Source organism: Cebus imitator, unplaced genomic scaffold (assembly GCF_001604975.1).
Source record: "Cebus imitator isolate Cc_AM_T3 unplaced genomic scaffold, Cebus_imitator-1.0 Scaffold432, whole genome shotgun sequence".
Classification (NCBI taxonomy): Eukaryota; Metazoa; Chordata; class Mammalia; order Primates; family Cebidae; genus Cebus; species Cebus imitator.
Genome location: NW_016107747.1, coordinates 599,924 through 622,509, shown reverse-complemented (window position 1 = coordinate 622,509; position 22,586 = coordinate 599,924). Strand labels below are relative to the sequence as shown.

General features: G+C 41.0%; 1 protein-coding gene across 1 annotated transcript in view; it reads right to left on the bottom strand.

Annotated features, from left to right (window-relative positions):
- The window catches only part of COL6A6 (collagen type VI alpha 6 chain), a 148,617-nt gene that overhangs the window by 91,346 nt on the left and 34,685 nt on the right, over nucleotides 1–22,586 (bottom strand). Inside the window, exons 2-9 of the mRNA XM_017510156.2 lie at nucleotides 16,150–16,228; nucleotides 15,925–16,023; nucleotides 13,016–13,612; nucleotides 10,791–11,411; nucleotides 9,174–9,734; nucleotides 7,824–8,381; nucleotides 5,000–5,575; nucleotides 2,161–2,730 (exon numbers count right to left, since the gene is read on the bottom strand). Coding sequence (XP_017365645.1) covers nucleotides 2,161–2,730; nucleotides 5,000–5,575; nucleotides 7,824–8,381; nucleotides 9,174–9,734; nucleotides 10,791–11,411; nucleotides 13,016–13,612; nucleotides 15,925–15,991 — 3,550 coding nt within the window. The 5' untranslated portion in view covers nucleotides 15,992–16,023; nucleotides 16,150–16,228. The remainder of the gene's footprint in view (nucleotides 1–2,160; nucleotides 2,731–4,999; nucleotides 5,576–7,823; nucleotides 8,382–9,173; nucleotides 9,735–10,790; nucleotides 11,412–13,015; nucleotides 13,613–15,924; nucleotides 16,024–16,149; nucleotides 16,229–22,586) is intronic.

Genomic DNA, 22,586 nt, shown 5'->3' with positions numbered 1-22,586 from the left:
CAAAAGGAATTTCTATTTCTAGGTCCTTGAGGAATCGCCACACTGTCTTCCACAATGGTTGAACTAATTTACACTCCCACCAACAGTGTAAAAGTGTTCCTATTTCTCCACATCCTCTCGAGCATCTGTTGTCTCCAGATTTTTTAATGATCACCATTCTAACTGGCTTGAGGTGGTATCTCAATGTAGTTTTGATGACCATGGAGCTGATATGGCTGAGTGGACAGCAAGCTGTTGTTGCCTCCTCTAATCGCCTAAGGAGTCCCTGGAGGGGGGCAGAGAAACCTCAGCTGAACAAAGCTAGAGGCAGCCCCAGATGCCCAGAGGCTGAGAAAGGCGTAAGGGACACTCTGGAATAGAGATATATTCACCCTCCTAAAAAACTGTTGTGGAGAGATCTTTAGACAAAGGTGGCTTGGTGGGGGAGGGGATGATGTGGGGCAGGAAGTGGAATCTTTGAAGGACCTATGAATGGACCCAGCTTCAGACATGGGCTATTGTCAGAGAAAACCAATTCCTGACAAGGGCCATCAGATTAGAAATTTTCCTGTATCCCTTTAGTTGCTCCCCTTTCCTAATACCTTCTCCTTCTGGAGAGGCCAGAAACTGTGGCAAGATGGAGCAGCACCTGGAAGATGGGGAGTGCAGTGAAAGGCTGTGGACGGAGGGTGAAGCGCCAACTACTTCTCACACAGCAAGGCAGCCTGTAGCAAGCTGAAAGTGTGGGGTAACCTTAAATAAAATGTAAAGTTAATATTACACTGGGATGGACATATTAATTGCCAAAAGGAGATTCTTTTATTTCCTGAAAGTGATGAGGGGCAAGGGAAGACTAGCTTCCATTAATCAATTTAATGGTCACTGGCAGACAAAAATGAAGGGACTTTATAATTATATCCCAGGTGTTATGCTTACTAAAATTTAAATATGCATTTTCTCTGTGGCACATATAAACCATGGAATACTATGCAGCCATAAAAAAGGGTGAGTTCATGTCCTTTGCACGGACATGGATGAATCTGGAAACCATCATTCTCAGCAAACTGACACAAGAACAGAAAACCAACCACCACATTTTCTCATTCATAGGCAGATGTTGAACAATGAGAATATATGGGCACAGGGAGGGGAACGTCACACATTAGGGTCTGTTGGGGGCTAGGGGAGGGATGGCAGGGGGTGGGGAGGTTGGGGGGGGATAACATTGGGAGAAATGCTGCATGTAGGTAACAGGGGGAAGGAGACAGCAAACCACACAGCATGTGTGTACCTATGCAACAATCCTGCAAGATCTGCACGCATATGCCAGAACTTAAAGTACAATTTAAAAAGTACGCATTTTCTCATTTAATCCTCATAATGTCCTTTTGGACTAGGTGCTGCTATCGTACACATTTAGGAGGTGAGAAAATGAAACTTAGAGAAGTTAGGCAACTTGTCCCAGACAGAAATGGCCATAGAGCAAGGATCTACTGTCAGGCTGTCTTCAGAGCTGCCTCTTAATGACCTTGCAGTTTTTTTTTTTTTTTTTTTTTTTTTTTTTGAGTGGAAATCTGGGGTTAATGTTTGCCATGGGGAGTTAAAAAGAATCATAGCCAACCCATAAGGTGTCTTTATAACAGAAAAAGCTACTTCTCCTTTAAGACATTTGACTTTCATCTGTTGAAAGTGTCAGCATGCACTCAATGTAAAGAAGATATTTACTAACTTCTGCGGTAAACTTTCATAACAAAGATATAAACCTCTAGGGAGGTTTCCTACCTACCTGTATCACAGCTCTTGGCAGCCCTATAGGCCATATCGCCAAGCAACCAAAACTCAGTCAAATATTTTCCTTTCTTTGAGGCATGCTCTTCAACCTCTGAAACCAGCCAGATTGCAAACAACGGCCTTTTCCTCACACCTTAAGGCAGGCATTCCCATTCACAAAGGAGCCCTGCTCCCCCAGGAGACAGGGAGAAAAAAGGGCTCCCGATTTCAAGCACCCTGTTTCTCAATCCACGGGTCATGTAAATTATTTAACTGTGAAAAGCTGGATTTGAAATCCAGAGGCACACACTACATTCTCCCAGCAGCCCCAGGGGATGAAAGTGGAGCTTGAGGAAAAGGCCAGAGAAGACAGTGTGGGGAATCAACATGGAGAACTCGCCAAATACTTACTGCTCTCACCCCCTGCGGTACAGATGTTGCGAACGATCCTTTTTTTGACCTTCTTCAGTTCGTCGAAGTTATGCACTGTCAGTTTTTTCTCTGCGGCCCCGGTGATCTGAATGAGCTGCTGGTCATCTACGTCCCCGACGCCCACGGAGTAGATGTCGATGCCTCTGTGTCTCAGCGCTTCCGCGGCCTGGGCCACCTCGTCTTGGGACTGGCCATCTGTAAGGACCAGCAGCACCTGCGGGGTACCAGTATTTATCCTGCTGCCCATGTCTGGCCGGAAGTAATGTCCCACCTGCCTGAGTGCGTCACCGATGTGTGTGTTTCCGCCGAGCTGCTGGATGTTTTCAATCTGAAATGATATCTCCTTTTCACCTATGAAAGTTCCCAGTGGAAACTCCTGGCGATAGTTATGGCTAAACTGTGCGGCTCCTATACGCACTCTGTTGAGGCTGACATCAAAGTCTTGAACGACGGATACCAGAAATTCCTTCATCTTCGTGAAGTCACTTGAGTGAATGCTATTTGAACCATCCATAAGGAAAACGAGATCTACTTTGTCAATTTCACAGTCTACAAAGAAGAGAAGGAACAACAGCAAACCCAGATTGTTATTCTTTCTTTAATCCACCAAGAGTAAATTAAAAGTTCACAGCTATATAGAGATGTTATTTCTGAAAGGGGTTTCTTATCTTATGCTAAGCTCTGGTCACAATTAATTGAATTAACTGGAGAGGAAATAAAAGCAAATGATCAGTTCATAAAATCAGTACAAGGCATGAATCACTCACACATCTTTTTATGCTTCTCTGGGCTTGTTTGTTTGGTCTTTGGCCATTTTATTTTCTGAGATGCCAGAGAACTAGGGCCAGTACTAAGGAAAACTTGTTGTCATCTGCAATCTAGCCTCAGCTCTTCCAGAAAGCCTGGTGACAGTAGTAGCACCATCAAGAGAAGAGAAAACAAAGCACACATACATGTAGGGATTCGAACAAAGAGGCAGATGGTTCATATTATTGACTTAGCCTCCCTGGTCATTTGAGCCAATAAATATTTTTCTAGTTCATTAGTGCATATTGAGAAGAGGTTTTTAAAAAATGCCTTTTGGTCTGTATCTAGTCAGTTTTCATCAGCCCCCATCTGCTATATATAGGCAAAAATATCTACTTGAGAAAAATATTTGTGAACAAGCAATGCAATATAGAGATGCTTCCCCTGTATTAACACAGCAAACATAAAAGAAGAAGAACATGGGACGCCATTGCCAAAGAATGAGTTATGCTTGGCACATGTGTGTTCCTTAGCTTTCTGGTAAGCATGATCATTTCCAGTGATTCACCACTGTCCTAACTTAGTTCTCATCACAGTCTCGGAAATATTAAAGGTATCTGAGATTCCTCAAGTCCAGATAAATAAGGAAGTGATAAGGAGAAACATGGTAAATTGAGATCCTTTAGGATCTGGTTAACTCATTAAATTACTTTGTTTCAGATATCAATAAAGGAAATCTAATACTGTTTTTCTGTCCAAAGGGGAACTTTCAATATGAAAATGCAATGTCAGCTCCTATAAGGAACTTGAGAAGGGTAGATCAAATTTTGGGCAATGGCTACCGAGAAGAGATTTGTACCAGTTTTCAATAAGACCCAGAAAGATTTGGGTAGTTTTGTGAAAGAAAAAGATTGTACCTGCATTCTAAGAAGCTAAGGCTTGGGAAAACCAGAGAAGTTAGATGAGTTTTAAAAAGAACTACTATATCTAGATGTCGGAATCATGAATTAACAGCAATTCATCTAGTAAAAACATTTAGTATCTTTAGTAAAATACATCTTGGGAAAAATAGGAAACTAAGTAGAAAACAATCTTTCTCTGAACCAGAAGTATAAAATGACAGCAAAATGATGAAGGAGGGAAGACATACACTCATGCAGCAAAGCAATCTCCAGCTGCCAGAATAGAGGCCCAGTATCCAGTACAAAAGAAGTCCCACTATGCTCTGTCCTGAAAACCTCTGAGGCTGGAACAGAGTTTTTAATGCTAGACTCCACATTCTAAATGACCTTGTGCTATAACTGAAATAAGCAAAGAAATTGGGCACTTCTAGCCCGAAGGAAAGAAGACTTCAGGCAATTATAGCTGGTTCTTAGGAGCAGAATTTGATTTCCTGGATAAAGAGCAGGGAAAAGAACTAGTGGGTGAAAAAATGTGGAAGCAAATTTGTGATGCAGCTTGTTCACCACAGGTGAATTCAGCTAGATGTGGTGGCCCACATTTGTAATCCCAACACTTTGGGAGGCCAGGCGGGGCAGATTGCTTGAATCCAGGAGTTTGAGACTAGCGTGGGCAAAACAGTGAAACCCTGTCTCTACAAAATATATATATATGCCAGGCCTCATGACACACATCTGTAGTCCCAGCTCCTTGGGGAGGCAGAGGCAGGAGGATCACCTGAGTCCTGGATATTGAGGCTGCAGTGAGCTGTGATCATGATACTCCACTCAAGCCTGGGCAACAGAGTAAGACCTGGCTAAAAGAAAAAAGAAAAAGGAAAAAAAAAAAAGCCAAAAACAAAACAAAACTGGTGAATTCCCCATCATTAGAAGAGTTTAGGACAAAGTGATTAGGCATGCTGCAGAAAGTATCTCTCTTTGGGGAGGAGCCTGAATGAAACATCCCTGAGGTCTTTTCAACCCTGAGATTTTGTAATACAGAAAGTCTTATGAAACAATTAGAGCTCCTTCTCTCCTCTCTGGAAAGCTTGTTCCTCACAGTTATTGCTTTGTTTTTTCTCTCATTTGTCCCTCTGCTAATAATTAGGAAAAATGTAGTTGACAAACCTTACCTACTTTTGAAGAGTTGCAGACACTGGCTGTCACATCTGAAAATATTCCCTTCAGACCTCCGAAAGTCTCCACAAAGAAGTACTTGTCACTTGATCCTGCCATGGCTAACAGCTCCACGGGATTGGCACCAGCAATCCCCACAGCCAGGACAAGAATGCCTTTGTCCCGCAAGGCCTTTGCTGTGGCATTGAGTTTATCAGCATCGTGGGACTCCCCATCGGTGATCACAATGAGGACTTGGGGGACCCCCTTGTTCAGGCGGCTGCCCTGGGCTTCGGTGAACATGTGGTCTGAGAAGCCCAGTGCCTCAGCAGTATAAGTATTGCCACCCATGGGCTGGTCATTCTGCAGCACTGAAATGACCTCCAGTTTTGTGCCAAAGTCACCCAGATAAAACAGTACCTCTGGGTCATCAGCGTACTTGAGAGCCCCAAACCGGACCCGATTCTTGCCCACATCAGCTTTTTTCACTAAGCCAATCATAAAATCCTTCATGATATTATATTCATCATGGTCAATGCTGCCAGAGCTATCAATGACAAACACAACATCTAAAACTTCAATCCGCTTGCACTCTGGAAGAGGAAGAGAAAGGTAAACCATATGAGATTAGCTTTGGACAGCATGGAAGACACCCCAACCTTTTTTTAAATTGCTAGTGTTTTCTCTCCATGGGGATCATGCTGTGCATTAGAATGTCGACTTCCTGGATAAGAGAGACAATACACCCACATTTGTACTGGCAGTACATAGGTAACGCTCACGTAGGCAAGCTTGTAAGATAAGGCAGGAGTGAACTGAGGGCCCACTGCAGGGAGTGAGATGGGGTGAAGTGACAATCACAGGATTGTTAGGAATAAAAAATTTTAAAACCTTTGGATTAAAGAAATCAGTTCTGTGTAAATTTTTCTGTATAAGTGGTTTCTCCAACATGTGCTTTCATTTATACAAATTTGTCTCTTTTTTTTTGGCCACAGGGATCTTACCATTTGTATACTTAATATAAACCCTGGGGAAATGACCAAATGAAAATGAATTTGGCAACACTGTATTTTTCATGATTCTCTGATGGCTGACTTTTCAAAGTTACTTTTTCCTCACTTTTGACTTTTTTGAAACATCCATTTTCATTTTGGGGTCTCATCATAGAACTAAGCCCACTTTGCACTTGGTCCAACTAAGCTGTTCTGGCATAATGCTCCTATTAACTTTTTACATCTGAGGTCAGCACCATGGAAAAGTAAAGCAGGAAAGACACAATTAACTCTTAATCCATGTGTAGCACGTTCCCTCCAAAGGCGCAGTCAAATCTAACTCATCCGTTCTGGAGAAGCGGAATTGTAAGATGGTTTGTTATTTAGTCCTCATGTAGCACATTCTCACTACAGGCCATAGAAAGGCATGATCCAAACATTAACTCATCCATTCTTGAGAAATGGAATAGTGAGAAAGAAGCTGCCCCCTCCCCCACCCCGCCCCACCAACCAACAGTCCCAGAGGTGCCACATTTTCTTCTTTTGCCATCCACTTGCTGGCTATGTAAGGGCTGTTGAAAACCTTAGAGCCAATGTACTTATCCCCATGAATTGCAGGCCATGTGTACAGAGCAATCAACCAAATTCTCAAGAAAGGCTGGCTCTACTTGGGAATTGATGTAGAAGAACTATGTCCCCCACAGTCTTGGCCTGCCTGGGAAGCCTGCTTGGATTACCCAGGAGACCGGGGGTAGATTACTCAGTGTCAGAACACTTCAGAAAGCTCTTATTTGTTCTGGGTAAAATTACCAGGAAATACAAACCAGGTGTACTCCTTTTCCTACAAAACACAGATCACCAGCACCAAACCTTCCAGTGGGAGTTGAACAGAACTGTTATTTGAATAAGAAAGCAATGTTCCTCTCTTCCCTTTAAACTCCATGAAGATTCGTCTCCTTCTTTTTCAGAATGCCTGTTTCATCAAGCCCTGTGGGTCCCAGTATAAATCAGCCCCTTATATTTGCTGAGTTTTTAATTTGATCATTTCCATTACCCTACATTTCCAGGATTTTGATTATTTCCATTGCTCTGTGGTTTCACAGAAAGATAGTGGGGACTATGCTCCTTACTTCATTTGAAGCAATCATTGCTCAAGTTCTCTTACTATATTCCTTCCTCCTTTATAAAATTTGATAAATATCAAAGTGTTTTCTCAAACATTATCACCATTTGATACAAGTGTTGGTCTTTAGAAATTGCAAAAATAAACTCTATGTATAGTAGATGTGTAGGTCAAAGGGGAGCCACCTTGCCCGGGAGGATAAGTGCCAGGCCTGCCTCAGCAACCCACATGTAGCCCAGTGACACAGGGCACACAACAAGGCTGAGCCCCTTGCCTCATAGTAAGATGAGCTCTGTAATTCATGCTCTAGAAGTCCCCATGGGATCAGGCTGAACTAGACTCCAGCTAAGATGATTTCCTTGTTCAGTTCCTACCCATGCCCGGTCCTGTTCCTTCACCCCTTCTGAAAATTCCTCAATAAATCACTTCCAAAGAGCCCTGACATAACTTCTGCTTCTAGAAAACCTGATCAAAGACCCGGTATGATACCATTTTTCTTAAATAGAGATTCATCACTCTAGTGCTATTTGCCTGCAAGCGGGAATGGGTCAGGTAAACCAAAATTCTTCCTGTCTAATTCAACAGGTCAAAGCCACTAGGAGAAACATTTCGATTAAACCAGAAGTTTACCATATGCAAACAGAACTATACTTAATGCAAGAAACAGGGGCTAAAAAAGACATCTGTTGTTTGGATAGCCCTGCTAGTGAGTATGCTCATGCCTACCTTCACGGGGGCTACATATTCCAAAAACAAGATCATCTTCAATGTGTTGCAGAATGTCAAAATTCTCAACATAAAAAACCATCTCGGGCCTCCCGCTGATCTCTTCGAGCTGAGTGACATTGGAGCCAAACACTCCCACAGAGTAGATGATTATGCCTTCTTGTCGAAGTGCTACCGCTGGTTCCTTTACTACGTCCTGAGCTTCACCATCCGTGATGAGGATGAGAAACTTTCTGACGTTGGGCCGGGCGCCCTTGGTGGGGCTGAAGTACTGAGACACAAAGCTCAGGGCGCTACCAGTCAAGGTGGTTTCTCCAATGTGAACCATTTGGTCTATTGCATTTGAAATGTCGCTTTGGGACGTGAATCTGTTGAGCTGAAACTCCTCCTTATTGACGCCACTGAACTGGACTACACCAATTTGCACCCGATCAGCTCCAATCTGAGATTTGCTCACCAGGTTTTTCATAAAGGTTTTCATTTTGCTGAAGTTTTCGGGTCCTATACTTCCAGAACTGTCCACCAGAAACATGATGTCAGCTTTCATCTCTTTGCAAGCTGCATAGCAAAAACTGGGATGTTTATTCAAGTCAGCTACATGTAAAAAGTTCAGAGTAAACAGGAAAATCTAAAACACAAATAATTTTATATTGAAGTGTGTATTTGGTAAGAAGCATTAGTAGTAAAAAAAAGCACAGAAGACAATGAAAATGAGAATATTCTATTTGTTATTTAGTAATTTGCTTAAATACATGACTCAGGGTTACTCATCCTCAGCATCACTGACATATCAGGCATCATTTTTACTGAGGTGGGAAGTCTGCATTGCAGGATACTGTAGAATGCTTTGCAGTATGCCTGACCTCTACCTCTTAGATGCCAGGAGCACCCCCCAGTTATGACCATCAGAAATGTCTCTAGGCATTGACAAATATGCCCTGAGGGCGCAACAATCACTCCTGGTTGAAAACTAATGATATAACTCTAAAAGATTTCCCAAAAGCTTTATAAAAAGACATTCAAATAAACCTGAAGTACTCCTTACTATCTTAAATCATTTTATCATGTTACACGTGTGGTGTATACTCATCTCTACCCATGAAAAATTGTGAGAGGAAGGTAATTAATACTTATTAAGGAAATTCCTTCCAATATTTTTCTTATGCTTCAGATATTATTTAGAACAACACTATAATGGGCTCTTAGCTTGGTTCTAGAGAACAAACATGGTTACACAGGTCAACAAATGTCAACTTAGTAATTTTTGTTGTTTTTCTAAACCAGTAATGTCAATTGTTGCCAGGAGAGCAATTTGTGAAAGTCAGTAGGTCAAGCCATGATTTCTCTTACCTTCTTCAGCACAGATTTCTTGAACAACTTGGTTTCTTATGTCTTTCAGTGCGTCAAAGTCATGCACATAATATACTCTTTTTTCCTCTCCTGCAATTTCTCGCAGCTGGGTTTGGTTGGCCTCCTTGACCCCGATAGCATAGACTCGAATGTGTTCTTCTCTCAGTCTGTTTGCAGGCTCCGAGATGCTATCCTTGGACATGCCATTTGTCAGGACAACAAGGTGACATGGCACTTTGTTTCCTCGCTGCTTCTTTGCTTTTTGCAACAGACTCAGTGTGAAATTCAGTGCTGCGCCTGTGTTTGTATTCCCACCCATCTGCCTGATATTCTCAATGGCCTTTCCCAAATCCTGCTTGTTGGAATATTTATTGATCTCAAATTCCAAGTCCCAGCTGTCAGCATACTGAACAGCCCCAACCCGCACCTTATGGGGAGCAATGTTGAACATCCCTACCACCTCTGACAGGAAGGACTTCATTTCATGGAAATCTGTGGCCTGAGTGCTCCCTGAGCCATCGATGAGCAGATAGATGTCTGCTTCCTCGGTGTCCACACAGCCTAAAATGAAATCAATAAGTTGCATGTGGCATTTGAGGCAAACATGAAGAAGAAATGAAAGCAGATGGAGAGAAGAACAAATATGAACCTCTTAAGTAAACAGCTTCTAGGCTTAAAAAGATAGGGTATGTTAGTTTAAAATGGAAGACTCTTAGCATCCCTTAACCCAAATGAACTGCTTCTGACACTTATTACCCTAATTCTCTGCCATGAATCAGGATAAATCTGAATATAGCAGGAGATTTAAAATATTTGAAGTTGTCTTTTATAAGACACTTCTTCCATTAGTAAATAACTGCTTGGCAAAAAGTCAAGTAGTGTTTTGGGAAATGGAGAAGGTATTTAGCTGGACATTATGGGCACATGAACTCTGTCTTGAGCAAATTATTTACTCCTTATCCACTCCTAGTCAACTAACTATGGATACCATTTGTGAGTGAGACAATGACACTTGTAGTAAAAAAGCTATAAATATTTATGGAAGAATATATACATGTATATGTATACCTATACATAAAAATATTTACATAGTATAAGTGTATATATGAAATGCAAGATACATCACCCTCTATCTCTGTCCCTACACTGGTGGATGCTAGAATGGTATCCCACAACAAATTACATAATTACATTGTTCTCCATTCAAATCATACTCCTGTTTATTCTCTAAATTGGAATTTGGAAATGAGGGAAGAAGATTTGGGTGAGAAAACTACAAAAAGAATAAAGAAATAAAGGGAAGAGCAGGGGAACATGAGAGACAAGAGAGAGAGACAAAAGAAGGTAGGAAAATAGCAAAAGGAAGGTATTCTGGGGCGTGGATGAGTAACAAATCTAATTAAAGCTGAATGAAAGAGGAACTAAAAAGGGAAATCTCTTCTCCCTGTGCCAATACCTCAATGGCTTTTATTGTTCCCAAATTAGGATTCGTATGATCAAGCTAGAGTAAAAAATTAGGAACTTATCCTTCCCACCCACATCTTACCTGGCCAATCCCCTCTGTATACAGAATATTTGAGAGACAAGGAAAAAAAAGAATTCAGCAGAAGACCTTACCAGATTTGAGCGTTTCGGTCCGCTCAGAAAAGACAGAGACTGTGTGTGTTATTTGGTTCCGCAACTTCTTCAGAAACGTCTGGTTGTGAGCAGCCAGGTCGGCGAAGTTCTTCAGTTTGGAGACATACTGCTCAGCAGGATGAGATGCTATCTTTTCCAACTGGGTGTCGCTGGCCCCCTCTATGCCCAGGGTGAAGATGGCCACACCTTCCCGTCGGAGGTTAACAGCTGCTTTTGTCACGTTATCTTCTGAAGCTCGGTGGGTCACCAGCACGGCAATCTGGGGCACCCCCTGATTCTTCCGACTGCCATTCCGTGCACTAAAGACTTCCTTCCTGAGCTTTTTGATGGCAGCTCCAGTGTAGGCCTTCCCGGTTTGGGGAGAGAGGTTCTGTATATTCTGGAGAATCTCTGACTTATTTATGCCCATGCTCAGTGAATTTATCACTTTTGTCTCATTGCTATAGGCCACAAGGCCAATCCTCATGCAATTTTCCTTTATGTCAAGAGCAGATACACTTTCTTCCAAGAATTCTTTAAGAAAGTCAAAGTTCTCCTCGCTTCCATTGACTGACACATCCAACAGGAACACAACATCAGCCACAGAAGGGCCTTGGCAAACTGTGTGGGCAAGAAATAAGCGCAATTTCAGCTGGTGGTTCAGCATTTTGCTCAGCATTAGAAGGCATGAAGAACATACAGCAGAGCTCAGTTATGCACTTAGAGAAGAAGGCAGACAAATCATTATGAAGTTGAGATTAGAGAGACCTGGGTTCAAATACTATATCTTAGCTAAACTCCCAGCTTCAATTTTCTCATCTGTAAAAGGGAGATAATATTAATCTCATAGAGTTGTTATGGGGATTTAATAATATTCTTACCATGGGCCTGGTATATAAAGTTCACTCAGTGAACCATTGTCATTGCTATCGTATTAAAATCATTTAAGTATCATCAACACTATAGTCAGCAGTTACAGTCCAAATATTCTTAAGGGATAGGAATGAAACAGCAACTGCACTTTTAGTTCTTTTATTTGGGAAAGATGCTAGTAATAAGGACCTAGAGTTTCATAGATGACTCCAAGGAAAGCATTCTCTATTACCCACAGGTAATTATATATATCAGCTCCTTCAAACTGATTTAACCAGGAATAATGTGCATTTTCTATATTACATATTTGGACATGTACACATTGAACACATTGTTTTTTATTGGCTATCCCTGCCCCTCTCTTGAATGATGATCACAAACTCCTGGCCATTCTTGTTACTGGAGTAGTACAAGAGGACAGTTTGGCCATAGAGCAGAACACAGGGAAAACTAATTCACAACAGGGCAGCAGGGAGTGAGGCAGTCTGGAGCTGAAACTGCATGGCTGGGAATTGGGAGACCTGGCCTACTAGCTCCAACTTTAAATTGCAACCTGGCCCAAGATGTATCACTTTTTCTTTTTTCCCCAAGACAGAGTCTCACTGTGCCATCCAGGCTGGAGTGCAGTGATGTAATCTTGGTTCACTGCAACCTCTGACTCCCTGGTTCAAGCGATTCTCCTATCTCAGCTGTCCAAGCAGCTAAGACTACAGGCACCTACCACCATGCCCAGCTAATTTTTGGTAGCGATGGGATTCACTAGGTTGGCCAGGCTGGTCTTGAACTCCTGACTTCGTAGTCCACCCACCTTGGCCTCCCAAAGTGTTGGGATTACAGGTGTGAGCCACTGTGCACGGCCAAGGCTCATCACTTCTAAGGATATATACAAGTTCCTATTTGTGGAAAAAAAAAAAGGGGGGGGACTTGTATTTCGGGAAGTTGCTTCTAGGTCTAACATTCTAGGATTATATTACATGGTTTCAAGAGAAAAGAATTTCTTTAGAAGCAAATTTACCTTTTAAATGAATCAATACTAAAACTACATAGCAACTAAAGCCCAGGGAAATAGCTCAGAGATGAGCCGGGTGGCAGGGAGAAAACATCCCTAAATTTTAAGAAGTCTGTGAATGTCATGCAACATAGATAAGTGAAATGTGAGAAACCAAGACTTGTGGGGTTCGCTGAATTGAAAATAGTCATCATCACTGGACTCTCTTAAACGTATGGATACATAACACCTGAAAACGTACCCATTTTGGGGATAGGAATGTTCAGAGAATTTCAATCCTCTCCACATTTTGGTTTTTCAAAAGTGTTTTATCATCATTCCTATACACACATGTTAAGCCCACCTTCTACAAGGACGTCATCAACTGCCCCCTCCTTGTACTTTGTTACATCCTTGATGATCTGTGTCATGTTTTGGGAAAACATGCTGAGGTCTCTGACTGTCCGAAGGTTGAAATGAAACTGAGACGTGGCCATGGCCTTCAAGTTTTCCTCAGAAGCTTCCTGCACCCCCACGGAGATGATTTTCACACCGTCCTTCTGCAGGGCCTTTGAAGCCTCTTCCACATCATCCTCAGACTCAGCTGAAGCCAGGACCACCAAAATTGGGGGAAACTGTTTCCTGTCTCTCCCATTTGTGGGTGCAGAGAAAAAGGTCCTGTGAGCCTCCTGAAGAGCCTTTCCTATCTGCAGGGACCCGCCAATGAACTGAAAGTTCTTCTTGAGGTGGTTCAGCATGGGGCTCCTGCCTTTGAAAGTGCTCAGGTGGAATTCACTGTGAAGCTTGTCGCTGTACTGGGCCAAGGCCACACGGTATTTGTCAGCCTCTATGGGGAGACTGTTGATCATTTTGGTGATGAACATTTTCACAAATGGGAAGGACTTAGATCCCAGGTGATCAGAGCTGTCCAACAGAAACACAACATCTGCATGCTTGGGGCCTGCAAAACCACAAACATATGAACAAACCAAAAACCTTAAAAATGTACTGCCATATTTAATGCCAACTCTATGGGGGGAAAGTACTTTCTTTTTTAAATTTATTTTTAAAATACCTTCCCAGTAAACTAAAAATAGCTTGCAAATGCAAATTCTCTCAAGAAAAAGAAATAGTTGCATCTTGGGCTGATTCTTTTACGCAACCTCTCATTTGAACTGATCACAAAATTAAGCATAACTTTTGTAAGGAATTGGTTAATTAGAAATAGGTAGTGATTAACAAGTGACTGGGAAAAAAAAAACAGAAAATATCATGGGTTTTATACCTTTGTGGATAATTTCCTCTTGTACTTTTTTTGGCTTTTGGAATTTGACTTCAACTTATATCAACAGGATAAAAAGGTTAATTGAAACTCAAACTGTATCAAATTCACTTTAATGGTAAAATCTCAAAGATGGCCTTTCTCATTTAAGCAACACAACCACTGATCTGATTAACTTAAAAACATGTAAGTTTTATATTCCAAACAGTCAAATTAAGTTTTAAAAAATCTATAAGTCATAAAAATATGGAATTGTCAATCTATTTCAAGGTTAAATATGTTAGTACTTTTGATGAATATCATGAATGAGCATTGTATTATAATTGGTAAATTTTAGCCTTACATGTACAAAATGTGATGGCACCAATGTATCTCAGGCTAGGAAAGGGATTCTAGTTTTGGTTTTCATTAAAAATATAAGTTTTATATAGGAATGTAATACTTTGTTTAACTTTTAAAGCTTCATTCAATGTTAGATTCAACACTAGTTATCTGGTATTATATTTTTACATGATAGACAATCATTGGATTCAAACACTAGCTGTTGTTTACTAGTGGTCTGCTGGTTTGAACTCAGGGCTCTATCTCAGCATAAGATTCATTTCTTGTCTGGGGCAGGGAGGGAAGTAGATATGTTGTGTATGTTTAAGAAAATACAGTGCAATTGAACAAATAATGGACACCCTGACTTTGCCTTGAGCTAACTCTGTGAGCTTTGTCAAGACATTCAATATTCTTAGGCCTTAGTTTCTTCTTTAAAGTAAGTAGATTCAACTAGAAAATATCTAAGGTGCCGCCTCGCTCTGAGATTCCAATTATCTAAAATGGTTACTAGATAAGTTCTAATCAAATTTGAATAACTTCAAACTTTTCCTTTCTCTAGTGGCTGGGAAACCAGCTTTGGCATCCCTATTTGTTATTTCATTCTCTTTACAGCCATCTGATCAAGGCGTAGTTGATAAAATAATTTCTTGTCTTTTAAATAACCCAAATCTAACCACTCTGAGATTCTTTTCATGATTATATAGCCAGCAGCATCTGAGGGGAAGAAATTAGTGAGGGTGTAATCAACACCTTCCTCCAAAAGAAGCCTGGAACCCTGTGAAGACTGCCATGGGAGCCCTGCCATGGGTGGCTTGATTTGTAACCACCAGTGACTTTCTATTCATGAATGAAGTCCTACATCTTTTGTGGAGAAAGGAAATGCAGATAACTGGCACATAAGGTGGACTCAGGTTCTGATAAGGTCCATCACTATGCCTGAACCATGAAACAATGGAGAAAAAAACGTGGCTTCTACTTAAGAAGCTTAAGGCCTAGTGAGACATCAAAAGAAGACATTTGCAGGGCAAAGTCAAGTTTATGTCTTCACGAAACTTGCTTCCAAGGTCAGTCTCCTCGAGGAAGCTGTAAAAGCCAAGGTAAGTTGCTCTGAACGTGAGCTGACTGGTACAATGACCAATTATTTATGAAGTGATGAGGTGGTTAAGGGTGGGCCGGTATCTTAAGTCCACAGAACAGAGATTCCCAACAGACAAAAGACAGTACTATGAAGCTTTCTCTCCAGGGAAAAAGCACTTTCTTCATAATAAGCAGCTGAATAGTTTAATTTGGAGCAAATCTGGACACTTAATCAAGACGACCCTTTGACACAAATGAATTTGGATGAGACATTCCAAGTTTTCCAGGCCTGACCCTAATATTAACAGAATTTTCATGCAACCTCCCAGAAGACCTAAAAGGGGTTGAAGCAGGACAAGATGACAGCTCTGATATCTTTCTATTACTAACAAGGAATAAGATCCAGAAACAAACGATCTTCAAAGAAACACAGAGTGACCTCACAAAGAATTTGACCTACCACCCTTACTCTTAGTACCATCAAAATCAAAACAAAGTGATACAAAACTCCTCACTTTTAAATCGGTCAAACTCATGTATTATCTATTTTCTGTAATCAAAATTAAGAATTCTTTTCAGTTTTTCCTTACCAGAATCTTGGTTCACAGAAACATGGAAACGAATTATCATGAGGAACAAAATTAGCAGCATTTTCATATAATGACAAAAAAAAATCTTCAACTTGAAATCTGAAAAGGCAAAAATATAAACATATAAAACTGTGGATATTTGGGAATACTCGCATACAAGAGCATGCAAAATTAAATAATAAATTGGGTGCAACAGGGGATGAGGAATTTCTGAGGTTCACTGACCTTCTAATCTGTGAAGTGCCTAGAGAAAACAATCCATCGAGATTTACAAAGTCTGAAGCATTTTTCTTGGTCCCCAGACCTAGTAGAAACATGAAATTTTGAACAGTTGGTAGAGGGAGCCAGAAGCATTTTAGCGCTACCAGTAGTACCTGCTCCTAGTGCTTATTATCCTGTACCCTAGTGTCATCCTCTATCTACTCATTGCTAAGACAATTCAGAGTTCGCTGCTGGGAGACACCCTGAGACCTATTTTGTAATCTCGCCACCATGAACATGTAGGAGTGTTTTATCTTTGAAGACTAATTAATTTTAGATGTGATCAAAATTCCATGGTTTTTCCTTTTCCTCCCTAATTGAAAAGGTAGCTGTTTTCCTTTATCCTTAATTCAAGAGAAGACAAGACAGAACAAGCAGTGATTTTCCATATTCCACATCATATCTTGCTCCTCGGAATGAGGAGCTCAGCTTACACCATTTTATGTCCAACTTCCTAGAACTGCATGAGGCAAGGATTTTCCTATTTCATTTTGGCCTAAAGCATTTTCAGCCACCTTGAAATATTAAATGTATTGAAAATAAATGATGTCCCAAGGATTATAAATTATTCTATTATAAGGACACATGCACACGAATGTTCATTGCAGCACTGTTTACAACAGCAAAGACTTGGAACCAACCCAAATGCCCATCAATGATAGACAGGACAAAGAAAATGTGGCACATATACACCATGGAATACTATGCAGCCATAAAAAATGATGAGTTCGTGTCCTTTGTAGGGGCATGGATGAACCTGGAAACCATCATTCTCAGCAAACTGACACAAGAACAGAAAATCAAACCTTGCATGTTCTCACTCATAGGCGGGTGTTGAACAATGAGAACACATGGACACAGGGAGGGGAGCATTACACACTGGGGTCTATGGACGGGCACTAGGGGAGGGACAGCTGGGTGTGGGGAGTTGGGGAGGGATAACATGAGGAGAAATGCCAGATACAGGTGATGGGGAGGGAGGCAGCAAACCATTGCCATGTATGTAACTATACAACAATCTTGCATGTTCTTCATATGTACCCCAAAACCTAAAATGCAATTTAAAAAAATTTTATATATATATATAATTTATATATATATAAAATAATGAAGCAGGTTGGGCTCATTTATTCACTCTTTTATTCACTGAACAAAAAAATGAATTGATCCATTAATAGACCAGTACCTCCATGTCCTGCTTAATTGCTACCCAAAAATGTACTTGCAATACCATATATGTTTATCTCACCCTATGCCAGGAAGGCTCCAAGTTTCTAATATTCAGACTCTTCAGAAAAGGGATATTTGTCATGAGAAATTCCATCCCTGTTTCCTCACCTACGCCATTGTCCTTCTGACATTCTTCAACTTGAGATTCTCTTCCAGTGCTTCACAAGTCTAGATAATGTAAAGTTTTCAGGCTGTATATAAAATTATCAGTTCTATTCAAGATGGAATCAGTGAGTTAGAAAAAGTTGTTAGGAGGTAATGTTTAGTACAAACCTTTTCATTTTAGAGAAACTAAGTCTCAAAGTGGATTGCCCGAAGTGAAAAGCAAGTCACACAATCTGTACAATTTTTATTAATGTAACAACAAATAATAAATTCTACCATTTGTTCAACTTTCACTATAAGCCCTGTCCTGTGCTAACAGCTTTACATTTATTCTCCCGTTTGATATTGGTAACAACTAACAGCAGTTACTATTACTACTATTGTTCTTATTTTGCAGATAAGGAAACAGATTTTTAAGGGAAAGTAAGTGATGCAAGGACACACTGGTAAAGTGAGACACCAGTTAGACTAGAACCCACATCTGTCTGAGTCCAAAACCTTTAAAACTCAGTTACCCTGTAGAATAAACTCAATGTTATGAACGCAAAGTGTCTTCTAGTTTCTTCATTCTACATCTTTTTTCTAAGTACTAAGAGATTTTGGTACTTGTTTTCATACCTTTTTATTTCTGTTTTTCAAACCCAGGGTTTTACACCATTTTCTTCTTTTCTGTTTATATTATGACCTTTATAAATTATTGCAGTCTTCTGGAGTTATCAGAGAGAAATGCTTTGGGAAGAGTCCATAGGACCAATGTCAAAATTTTCCAAGCAGTCACAATGGTAAGGAAACAGTATTGAGTGAAGGATGAACATCTGGACAGAGAAGCGAGGATTAGGGAAGGCTGCAATAGTCTCAAAGCAGCATGTAGCATCTGGAAATTTCCATATGCAGATGTCAATCAACACCCCTAGTATTTACTCAAAAGTTAACTTCTCTGGATTAGCATCTTGTGGAACAATTTTCTTGCATTCTTTCAGTGGAATCCAAAGTCTAGTGTGCTATGAGGCTATACAATATTGAAGCCCAGTATAGGGCTTGAGGTACCGTGTGTCTGACTTTGTGTGTGCACAGGGTGGGTGGTGTATGATAAGTCAAGTGGTAGGACCAAGCCTCCAAGGTCATGCTTGGGAGGCAAGGAGAATGGGCTCATTTATACTGCATCAAAACACGGATGAAGTGCCTGCAATCTGTATGTTATTCTACCACCGGTTATGACCAGGATTTTCATACTTAAATTATAAAAATAACTGATCATCCGAAGACATATGAGGGGAGAATGAAGGAGATGTTTATTTAAAGTAATCAACATAAAATTTAAATTCATAGTAAGCTCTATCTTAATATAACAGTGAGATCAATTGCCTCTCATTATAAACACTCTCAAAGGTATGTGTCTCTTTAATCTGAATTTTTTTGCATTCAATTCATTGTGAATCAAGTAAGCTGAGGCTAACACCTTCTCTTTATATGCTATAAAGGTCTTTTTTAAAATTCTAGATCTCTGTAACTAGAATGTTTTTAATTTAAACTACAGCTGCAAAAGCAATACAGCCACCCAAGACTTGGCTTCAAACCCAGAATGTTTAGAACTTGTACAACACATCCCGGGCTATTAAGCACCAAGAGTCTCAGAGAGACTTCTGCTCCATACAAACCAATTCGTAATCCAAGTCATATCTCTGAAAACAAGTGTTAAGAGCCCCTAAGGGAAACAAAAGTCTTCAGCAAAATTAAGATTAATATTTCTTTCTTTAAAATAAGGTGTGCAGGATACCTCATTGGTAAGTACTGATTTTATTTTACTTCAAAAACAAGATTATCACTGTTTTACTGCAAGAGATAACATTGGGTCTTTTCCACCGTGTTAAAGATAAATGGGTGTTCACTTATTTAACCCCTGATGTCTTCATTATTTCCTTTCTGCAAGCCATTCTACTCAGAAGTCAAAAAGTAGAGAGAAAAATATTCAGAATGAGCCTTAAGCTCATGTTAAAACGCTACAGGATAAATCCTTGGCCCCCAATAGGCACAGAGGAATATTGAATAAATGCTGGTAAGAAAAACAAAACAAAAGCAAGCTGCACAGTTTTTACTTACCCCAACTGCGTTTTCTGGAATTACAAAAAGGAGCTTTGTATGTTAATCACATTAGAACAGGGTCATGCAGGTGAACTTGCCACTTTATAAAATGAGTACTCTTCTGTGTAGAGGAGGTCTTTGGCTGTGTGAAAAGCTCACAGGCTATAAAGTATGATGGCCTGGATCTACTCCATGCCTAAACTGTTGTGTGACCTTGGACATCGCCACCTAGGTTCCTAACCAGAAGCATAGGGGCTTACAGTCTCTCTCAGTCCAAGCAGTTCCACACCTTAACAGTTTCTGATCTAGCAAATACAAGTAAAAGAAAGAAAAATATGAATAATTAAGCCAAGAGCACATTTGAACACTGAGCACCTGTTTTGAAACTATCCCCCGGAGAAAACTGCCCCTCAGACAACCACCCATGGCAGGTCCTCTGGCAAAGGGGCTGGCAGCAGCAAGGGAAGGATCATGTTTTCAGCACTGATCCTTCCTGGGTCAAAACTTGTTGGACTCCTTCAGGACTCACCCAACTACATGAACTTCAGGGGACTAAAATTTTAACAGTGCAAATAATCCACTAGAAATTATGTGTGCAACATAGAAATTAAGAAAAAAAGAATAAATCTAAGAGATAGATAATACTAAAAATTAAAACAGAAATCAAGAAACTCAAAAAGAAAATATTTGAAAAGACAAATCTCAGAAGAGACTTATCAATAACAAAAAGAGAAAATGCAAATAGATAATTGTATAAATGAAAAAGGGGATACAACTAAAGATAAGTATTTTAAAGAAATTGTAGTTAAAAATTTTCACAGAAAGTAAGCACCAGGCCTAGACAGTTTTATTGACAAGTCCTACCCAACTTTCAAGAAACAGATGATCTGAAGCTTTTATAAAGTATTTCAAAGAGCAGAAAGAAAAGATTATTAGCCATCTTATTTGTATGGGGCCAGTATAATCCTGATGCACAAATCAAGCAAGGACTATATGAGAAAGGAAAATTAAAGGCCCATTTAACTCATGAAGATAAATATTTAAAAATCCTAAACAAAGCAATAACAAATTAACTCCCACAGTACATAAAAATCATGGCTTTTGCAGCAACATGGTTGGAACTGTAGGCCATTATTTTAAGCGAAACAACTCAGAATCAGAAAACTAACCACCATATGTTCTCACTTGTAAGTAGGAGCTAAATGGAGTATACACCTGACACAGCGTGTGAAATAATAGTCCCTGAAGATTGAGAAGGGTGGGAAGGTTGCAGGGGAGGGATGAGAAATTGCTTAATGGGTACAATGTACACTACTCAGGTGACGGTCACACTGAAAGCCCAGATTTTACCACTACACACTATATCCACTTGAGAAAAAAGATGCATTTGTTTCCCTTAAACTTGTAACAAAACAGTTATTACTATCAAGTTGAATTTCTCAGAAATATAAGGATGTTCATGATTTTAAAGAAAAACTTAGCAAATTAGAAGCTTACTTAACCTAACAGAAGAGAAATTTAAAAAATCTGGAATATATAGCCTAATGCGGAAATATTACAAGTATTATCTTTAAAATTAGGAAAAGGAAAAGGTGACCCCCTCTCATTCCTAGGTGCTAATGAATTTAAAGCCACAAGGACTGAAAAAAGAACAAGATCAGGGGCAAGATGGCAGACTAGCCACAGCCAGGAGGATCATTTTGCTAGCAAGGGACTGGGACATTGGGGAAACTGACACACTCTCAGCAGATCTTCAGAGCAAAGGCACTGAGAATGGACAGAGGGAGGACACAGATATGGGGCTTAAGAGGGAAGAAGCTGGGAGCCCTGCATGGGGCTACCATGGACCAGGACTTGTTCCTGGCACCCAATGACTCCTGGGGAAGAGGTGAGTTCAACAGGTGAGGAGCCACTTGCTCTCACCACAGACTTCTGGAATCCTGGAAACATGAGACCCCAAAACTCCCATGGACACTAGAAATGGCAGAGAAAGCTGATTAGAAAGGTGGTAGGGGCAGGACTCCAACCTATGCAGAGCCCAGAGAGTTTGGTGTGGGAACGTCTGCAGCGGAGGGTGACCAAGGATGCCCACCCCCCAAGGTTCACCCTGCCTTAGGGGAACTGTTGGACCTGAAGAGAGTAGGGCAACATTGTCCATGAGATGGGGCCAGTCCGACCTGAGTGCTGCCCTGTCTGCTGGTCGCTTCTGGGGCCCCAGCCTGGCTGCCCGACTGGAATACCTCAACTAGGGTACCTCTCAGGGGCAACATCATAGCTCCTATGCTGGCTGACTGTGCCTGACCCTTGGAGAGCTCCAGCAGAGCAGTCCCTGCCAGTACACACTAGCCCAATGAAATGTTCCCTTCACCCACTGCAGCTTCCCCACACTGCTTTACCAGCAAACACTCACCCATGGCCACCCCCTGCATCACTTTGCCAACATGCATGCACATGAACAGACCTCATCTCCTCTTTTCCACAGGTGCACGTGTGCACCTTATGGTGTCACTGCTGCCAGTGTGAGTGCACCCTGTGATCCCACCACCTCCCCTCCCCTGCCAGCATGAATGAGTGCATGGAGACCAGCGGCCCCGCCTCCTGTTGCCATTGCTACCTGCATGAATATACAGAGAGAGACCAGTGGCCCTGCACTGCCACCCAATGTGAATATGCACACAGAGGCCACCAGCACCCAATTCCCAGGCTGACACCACTGCTAGTGTGAACATGCACAAAAATGCTAGTACCTCCACCTCCCAGCATGACCACTGTCATGAATGCCTGCATAGAGGCTAGCACATCCACACCACTCAGCATCCCACCCCTATGTTTACACCATTGTCACTGTGAAAGGACACGTGAATGCCAGCAGCCCCGCCTCATCTTGTGTTACCACTATCATGAATACCTGCACAGGAGCTGGTACCCCCATATCAGTCAAGAAATGTGCATTCCAATGCACTATTGCTGCTGCTGTCACATGC